At 49.0% G+C, this 8,695-nt stretch overlaps 1 protein-coding gene across 1 annotated transcript; it reads right to left on the bottom strand.

Annotated features, from left to right (window-relative positions):
• Positions 1-377: 377 nt before the first annotated feature.
• On the bottom strand, positions 378-1,304 carry LOC115474167 (protein orai-2-like). Its single transcript, XM_030209507.1, has one exon. It carries the CDS (start codon positions 1,301-1,303, stop codon positions 746-748), a length of 558 nt encoding a protein of 185 aa, XP_030065367.1. The 5' UTR covers position 1,304; the 3' UTR covers positions 378-745.
• Between the last annotated feature and the right edge of the window lie 7,391 nt (positions 1,305-8,695).

Below are 8,695 nucleotides of genomic sequence, written 5' to 3'. Positions count from 1 at the left end.
CCATATCCTTTGGATTACGGAACATCAAACTGAAATGGCCAAGTAAGCCAAGTACCTGTAGCATTAAAAAGGATGGTATATTCATTTTAAAGGTACAAGCTTTTAACACTGCTAAGGTCTATTCCAAAGTCAGCATTTTTAAAACACTCTTTAGCTTTATAAATGCAGCCATGTATTTTACTGTTAGGACTCAAATGATTCAGTGATTTAAGCAGCCTACAGAATCCACGGTAGGATTAAAAACAAACAAACAACAACAAGGGTCATCTTTCCAGGAAAGGGACCTCAGCAAACTGATCAAATGACAGCCTTGAGCCTGTAACACCCCCTCTCCCTCTGACACCCCCACCTCCTCTGAAACAGCATGGGAGTTCAGCCCTATCTTGAAAGCTTCCACTAGGGGGGACCCTAGTATGCTACCAGAGAAGGGAATTCAGATCTTGCCACTCAGTTACCTAAACATAGCTACTGTGATTACAAAGTCTGAATGACAGATCTAATCTCAGTTCAAATATAATATTTGTTGCATTCCGAGTACCTCCTTTTTTATCTCACGTGTATTACACAAATGTCTCTCTCTGTCTAGAACTACTTTTTCACTGATTTTCAATTTATAAAAGCTTTTCTCAACAAAACCAAAGAAGTGGAACCATCTTCTCATCATCATCTTGTGCAACTCTTAAATTGTCTGCATTATCACATCCTTTTCTTCATCTGTTTTTTCTGTTAGCAATACCAGCTGGTCTCATACAGTCTGCAGGGTTGTGTCCTCCCCATCAAGCTGGTACTTGATCATGTTGAGCTCTTCAAGCTCCTGCTGATACCGGTCTGTCTTGTGGCCCACAAGAGAGCGGTAGAAGTGTATGGCAAAGATGATAAAGACTATTCCTACAGGGACCATGATGATAGTAGATGCCAAGGCTGCAATCCAGCCAGCCCAGTACTCCTCACCAACCACAGGGCCTTCAGTACTGGTAGTGGAAGGCATCTTTTCCCTGGGAGCCCCCACTGGCAGGAACTTCACCCAGCAAAGGAGCACCACCTCAGCCAAGAAGAGGAAGAGGCCTAAGGCAGTGGAAAATCCCCAGGCTAGCTCAATGTAGCGGTGCATGCGCTCATGTGGGGATTCGTTCACTGAGTTGAGGTTATGAATATTGCTGACTGCCTCAATGTTGGGTAGGATACAGGTGCTGATCATCAGGGCAAAGAGATGCACAGCTACCAGGATGGTGGTACAGGCAATGAAGGCAATGAGGAGACCCCAGTGGTATTCATAATCATCCTGAATCTGTACCTCCACCATGGCCACCTACAAGAAGAAGAAAGTTGAATGAAAGCTCCATAACTGGTCTAAGTGCTCTTTAAAACATTTATATGCAATATAGGCAAAACCAGAAAGGAAGTTCAGCATGTCCAAATGATATGGAATCAGATGCTACCATAAGTACAGAAATAAAATTGCAGATTTCTCCAGGCCATTTGGACCAGCTGAAATATTCTCTTTATTCCAATATTTAGCCCATCCTACCAAAAACACCAAGGATAGGTTACATAAAAGCAGTCCTAATATTTTTTTTTTGGAGTAACAGACAAATACCCCACAGCAGTTCAAATACAAAACATTAAAAAAAAAGAACTAATCAAAAATGATTCCCACTACAACATTCAACTAAGAGAGCAAAAAGCAATTTATTCCACAGCAGTGAAATAGTGCAGGAAAAAGTGAAGGCACAACCCCTTGAAAATGTAAACGTTCTTACTGAAGGGAACATTGTAAACCTCCCTCCTTGTGAGCATAAGGGGCACACAGGTTGATGACACAATAGCTTGGCTATCATGTATGTAGGGACAAAGTTATGGAAAGCTTTAAAGGCTACAATGAATATCTTAAAACGAAAGGAGAAAACACATGAATCCTCAGCCTAGGCCCTGGCTAAAACCAAATGCCTCATTTCAGTATTTTGGACTCTCTAACTATCCTGTAATCCTAAAGACAAAAAAGTACAGAACATTATAGTAGTCCACTGTGCCATAAGTGTACACACCTTTTGCATAATTCATGTAAAAAAAAGGGCAAATCCTTCATAATTGGCATAGGTAATACAAACATACCATCACCATATTAGTGATTTCCTGATCAAAAGAGAGGCCTGTATCTCTCTCCTCCTCAAGTTATGTTCCTGGTCTTTTATTTCAACTGCAGTCCCATCCCAATTCAAAGAGGACCATGAAACATAATTGTCCAATCAAACCCAAAGAGCCTCTTTTTTTTGTGGCTCTATTTCAACTTTTTTTGCATCCATTCCCTTAATAGCTTGCAGACAATAGGTCAATTTACCCAAATGCTTGTGTTTGTACTGCTTCCAATGTTATATATACAGCCTAATATCATCAACAAATTTGAAAGTGAATCCTAAACTGTACAAATAGAAGCCGGGTAGATAATGAAGGGGAGGGCACAAGAGGACCACTAAGAAACACCAAAGTGTACGATAACTTAGTACCCGTATTTACAAACTGAATTCTATCAGCAAGTCAGTGATACCGCCCATCCCAATAGTAATCAAACATGCTAAAAATTGGTACAATCTAGAAAAGTGTTTTCCAAACTGTGGGTAGCGATTCCAAATGGGGGCCACAAAACCCTCGTTTGGGGTTGTGACATGGGCAGGCTGGCCATAGAAATTGCTATTGGCCCATACTTCTGGGGGTTGTGTGATTTCTGTGGGCATGATAATGGGATCATAGCCACAAAAAAAAGCTTGATAAGCACTGTTATAGGGTGTTAAAGGTTGCACTCAGATCTAATAAAACCAGCACTGTATCCTCTCTCTTATCTAGATAGCTCTATTTACTATCTATGGGACTTCTAGTTCTAAGTTATCTGAAAACCCCCCCAGAAACTACCAATCATATCAGCGGCAGCTGTTCCCCAGCTTAAGGTTATCAGTTTAGTTTTTTTAATTAATTATTTAATATATTTATAACATACAGATCCTGTATTTATTGCACAAAAGCACACAGGAGGGCTTGCCTCCATCCCAAAATGAGCTTCTAGCTGTAGCCCCAGAAATGGGAGTAACCTTGTGATCAGGGTCAGTTCTATCATTAGGCAAACTAGGCAGTCACCTACAATGCCAAATTTGGGAGCAACACTGAGTCCAATAGCCAAAGACTGCAGGAGCTGTCACCATGGCCTAGCAGCATAGCTAACAGGGTTCTCCAAATCCCACAAGCTAAAAAAAGTGGGGGATACTTTAGTAGTGGGAGCCTGTGCCTTCACTCTCCACTGCCCTCACTACTGTGCCAGAATGCCTAGTTTTGAACATGTCCAAAGTGCCAGCATAGAACGGTACACAGCATCAGAGCCTCCCACCACTCAGATGACTTCAGACCTGAGAGAGGAAGAAAGGAAGGAAGGAAGGAAGGAAGGAAGGAAGGAAGGAGAGACACTGAAGCAGAGGTGATGGAGGCTGGTTAAGTGTGGGTGAGGAAGGGGGCATAGAGAAGAAGGAAGACAGGTGTTGGGGAAGGGAAGAGGAAAGAAAAGGAAGCAAGATGGTACATACTAGAAAGAGTGGAGAAGGGAAAATTAGGTTCTTACCTTGGTAATTTTCTTTCCTTTAGTCATAGCAGATGAATCCATTACGAATGGGTTGTGTCCACCTACCAGCAGGGGGAGATAGAGAGCACTGAAAAACCATAGTGCCTCTTGGCCAGCTAGCTCCATCTGCCTCTCAGTATTTGAAGCTTCCAAAGCAGTGTTACACCGCAAAGTAGAACAACATGAACTTTCCTCACAGCGAACGAACGCCCCAGAACAGGAGCAGTAATTCAAAGGAGGGACGAACTCAACCTCCTGTAACAGAACAGAAATCCTGAAGACTGTTTTCCAACTTCTCCCAATGAGGGAACATATCTACAGGAAAAACTGAACCCAAAACAGCATCAATCAATCAATCAATCAATCAATCAATCAGGGCGGGCTCATGGATTCATCTGCTATGACTAAAGGAAAGAAAATTACCAAGGTAAGAACCTAATTTTCCCTTCCTTGTCATCAAGCAGATGAATCCATTACGAATGGGATGCATCAAAGCAATCCCTAGATAGGGCGGGAACAAGCCACACCACGCGCCAGCACTTGTGCTCCAAAATGCACATCCCTCCTGGCAGCCACATCCAGCCTGTAATGTCAGGCAAATGAGAGCTTAGAAGCCTATGTCGCTGCACTGCATATCTCTTGAAGAGAGAGTGCTCCAGTTTCAGCCCAAGAAGAGGAAATCACTCTTGTGGAATGTGCCTTAAAGGCTTCAGGTGGAGGCCGGCCAGACAGCAGATATGCTGAAAAAAATAGCTTCTGTGAGCCAATGAGCCAGAGTAGCTATAGACGCTGGAGACCCTCTGCGAGGACCTGACAACAAAACAAAAGGGTGATCAGAGGTCCTGAAAGCATTTGACATGCGCAGATACTGCAACAGAGCCCTTCACACATCTAGAAGGTGCAAATGCAGAAATGGGTCTCGACAGCAAAGTGCCTGGAGCTCAGACACCCGTCTCGCCAAAGTAATGGCCACCAAAAAGACCATCTTTAGGGTCACATCCTTCTCCGAAGCTTGCCTAAGCGGCTCGAAGGGCCTTCAAAACTAACCCCAGGTTCTAGGCCAGACACGGAGCCCGCACGGGAGGACGGAGCTGAAACACCCCTCTAAGAAACCGTGCCACCTCCGGATAAGCAGCCAGGGAGAGGCCAGCCACTGTCCCCCGAAACATGCTAAGGCTGCAACTTGAACACGCAGGAAATTGTAGGCCAAGCCTTTTTGTAAACCATCCTGCAAAAAGTCAGTATTGGCGAGACAGAGGCCCGCATGGGTGTAATCGCTTTAGCAGCACACCAAGCTTCAAACTGGCGCCAAATCCGAGCATAGGCAACGGAAGTGGAACGCTTGCGGGCCTGAAGGAGAGTGGAGATGACCTTGTTGGAATAGCCCTTGTCTCTCAATTGCGCCCTCTCAAGAGCCATGCCGTAAGACCAAAGCGGCAGGCGTCCTCCATGGTTACCGGCCCCTGTGACAATAGGTTCGGTACCAGAGGCAAAGCAAGGGGAGCCTCCACCAGCATCCGCCGGAGGTCCGCATACCATGGCCGCCTGGGCCAATCCGGGGCAATGAGAACCATCTCTCCTTGATGTAGCCGAATCCGCAGGAGTACTCGCCCTATCAAGGGCCAAGGAGGGAACACACACAGGAGGCCCTGAGGCCAGGGTTGAGCCAAGGCATCCAACCCCGCCGAGCGAGGATCTCTCCGTCTGCTGTAAAGCACGGGACTTTGGAATTTGCGCTTGACGCCATAAGATCCGCTACAGGCGTCCCCCGTTTGGCACAGATCTGAAGGAACACTTCGTCTGCCAGTTCCCACTCCGCTGGGTCGATTTGATGCCTGCTTAGATAATCGGCTTGCACGTTGCTCTGACCTGCAATGTGAGCTGCTGACAGAAACTGCAGATGTAGCTCGGCCCAGTGGCAAATCTGTGCGGCCTGCGCGGCCAGTGCCATGCACTGAGTGCCGCCTTGTCAATTTATGTAGGCCACTGCTGTTGTATTGTCCGACAAAACTCTGACAGCCAGTCCCTCCAGGGTCGTGTGAAAGGCCAGAAGCGCCTGGAATATCGCTTTCAACTCCAATCGATTGATGGACCACTCCGACTCCTCAGGTATCCAGAGACCCTGGGCATGCCTTCCCTGGCAATGTGCCCCCCGCCCTGCAGGCTGGCATCTGTTACCACCAGGCACCAATCGGGAAGCGCTAGCGGCATTCCTCACCGCAGCATGCCGAGAGCCACCACTCCATACTGAGCCGCGCCGCACGGAGCCACATGAGTCTGCGCTGGTAATCCTGAGATATTGGAGACCATCGTTGAAGCAGGGAACACTGCAGAGGTCTCAGGTGTGCTCTCTCTCCCATGGCACCACTTCTAAGGTGGCCGTCATCGACCCCAACAGCTGGACTGTGTCCCAAGCTCGCGGTCAAGGCATCCTCAGGAGCAGACGGACCTGGTTCTGAAGCTTGCACCGCCTTTGCTCGGGTATAAAGACAAATCCCGAGGCTGTGTCGAACCGGACCACCAAACATTCTAGAGATTGGGGGGGGGTGGGGGGGGGAATCGGGAGATCGGGAAGCTGTGGCGAGGCCAAAAGGCAAGGCCCGAAACTGGAAAATGTTTTCCCAACATCGCAAACCGGAGAAACCGGTGGTGCGGGGGGCAAACAGGAATATGCAAGTAAGCTTCTTTCAAGTCCAGAGACGTGAGAAACTCTCCTGGCTGTACCGCCGCCATGACGGAGTGCAGTGTTTCCATTCAAAAATGTCGCACTCTTCAGACATCAGGGCTGGCCCGAGCATGGCGAACGAGGTTTCTTCCCGCTCGGTGGAGCTGGCAGCGGGCGCCATCTTGGATGCGCCGCATGGCTCGACCTCCGCAGGAGCGGAGGGGGTCTGAGGCCAGAGGGGAGCCTCGGATGGAGCCTACCAGAGGAGCTGCTTACCCCGGATTGGAACCGGGAGGCCAGGGTGAGCCTTTCTCTCCCTGCATTTGTGTTGCTTTTACATAAAGTGTTCATGTTAAAAAGAGCTGTGCCGCAGATGTCTGACTCTGCGTTGCTACCTGGTTCCCCTCTGGTGGAGACCGGCCCGGGATTGCCGTCAGGGTTTTTTCCCCAGACAGTTGGCCGCAAGACAAGCGCAGAAATTCCCCTTCAGAGAGTGGCGCGCACCCCCCCCCCCCCCCCCCCCCCCCCCCCCCCCCGTGGTCGGGCTGTGGACAAGAATCCTGAAGACTGTTTTCCCGACTTTCTCCCAAGGACGGAATCTCCAGGAAACACGAACAGAACCTGAAATAGATTTACAGCAGATAGCATCAGACAGGGAGGGATCATGGATGCATCTGCTATGACTAAAGGAAAGAAAATTATCACGGTAATAACCTAATTTTCCCTTCCTTGTCATCAAGCAGATGCAGCCATTACAGATGGGATGTATCAAAGCAATCCCTAGACAGGGTGGGAACAAGCCACATCACGCGCCAGCACTTGCGCTCCAAAATGTGCGTCCCTCCTGGCAGCCACATCCAGCCTGTAATGTCGGGCAAAAGAGAGCTTAAAAGCCCATGTTGCTGCACTACAAATCTCTTGAAGAGAGAGTGCTCCAGTTTCAGCCCAAGAAGAGGAAATTCCTCTAGTAGAATTGCCTTAAAGGCATCAGGCGCAGGCCGGCCGGCAAGCAAATAAGCTGAAAAGATAGATTCTTTAAGCCAGCGGGCAATAGTGGCTTTAGACGCTGGAGACCCTCTGCGAGGACCTGATAGCAAAACAAACAGATGATCAGAGATCCTGAAAGAGTTAGTAACTCGCAGATACTGCAGCAGAGCCCTGCACACGACCAACAGGTGCAATTGCCCAAAAGATTCTGGAAACTCCTCCTCGACAAAGGAGGGCAAGAAAATAGGTTGGTTTAGGTGAAACGCTGAAACCACCTTAGGCAAGAAGGAAGGCACGGTCTGACCGTGACCCCGGACTCTGAAAACTGGCAGAAAAGGGTCTCCACAGGGACAGCGCCTGGAGTCTCTGACACCCCGTCTCGCCGAAGTAATGGCCACTAACAGGACGGCCTTCAGTGTCAAATCTTTCTCTGAAGCACGCCGAAGCGGTTCAAAGGGAGCACCCTGAAGGGCCTTCAGCACTAGCCCCAGGTTCCAAGCTGGACAAGGTGCACGCACGGGGAGGACGGAGCCGAAGCACCCCTCTAAGAAACCGTGCCACATCCGGATTAGCAGCTAAAGACACACCTTCAACCTTGCCACGCAGGGAGGCCAATGCTGCCACTTGCACCTGCAGGGAATTATAGGCCAAACCTTTTGTACACCATCCTGCAAAAAGTCCAGAATCGGCGAGACAGGAGCCCGCAGGGGTGTGATCTCTCTGGAAGCACACCAGACTTCAAACTGGCGCCAAATCCTGGCATAAGCCACGGAAGTGGAACGCTTGCGGGCTTGGCAGGAGAGTGGTAATTACTTTATTGGAATAGCCTCTGCCTCTCAATTGCCAGGCCATAAGACCAAATCAGCTAGCGTCCTCCATGGTCACTGGACCCTGTGACAACAGGTTGGGAACCAGAGGTAACTGAAGGGGATCCTCCACGAGCATCTGTCGGAGGTCCGCATACCAAGGCCTCCTGGGCCAATCTGGGGTGACGAGAACCACTTCTCCTGGATGCAGCCGAATTCACAGGAGCACTCGCCCTATCAAGGGCCACGGAGGGAACACATACAGTAGGCCCGGAGGCCAGGGTTGAGCCAAGGCATACAACCCCGCCGCGCGAGGATCTCTCCGTCTGCTGAAGAAGCACGGGACTTTGGTATTGGAGCTTGTCGCCATTATATCCATCACGGGCTTGTCCCACTTGGCACATATCTGCAGGAACACTTCGTCTGCACGTTCCCACTCCGCTGGATCGATCTGATGCCTGCTTAGATAATCGGCTTGCATGTTGCTCTGACCTGCAATGTGAGCTGCTGACAGAAACTGTAGATGCAACTCGGCCCAGTGGCAAATTTGTTCGGCCTGCGCGGCTAGAGCTCTGCACTGAGTGCCGCCTTGTTGATGTATGTAGGCCACTGCTGCTGTGTTGTCCGACTTCA

Source organism: Microcaecilia unicolor, chromosome 7, assembly GCF_901765095.1.
Source record: "Microcaecilia unicolor chromosome 7, aMicUni1.1, whole genome shotgun sequence".
In the NCBI taxonomy this organism is placed as follows: Eukaryota; Metazoa; Chordata; class Amphibia; order Gymnophiona; family Siphonopidae; genus Microcaecilia; species Microcaecilia unicolor.
Note: the sequence above shows the minus strand (reverse complement) of the source record. Positions and strands in the feature narration are given on the sequence as shown.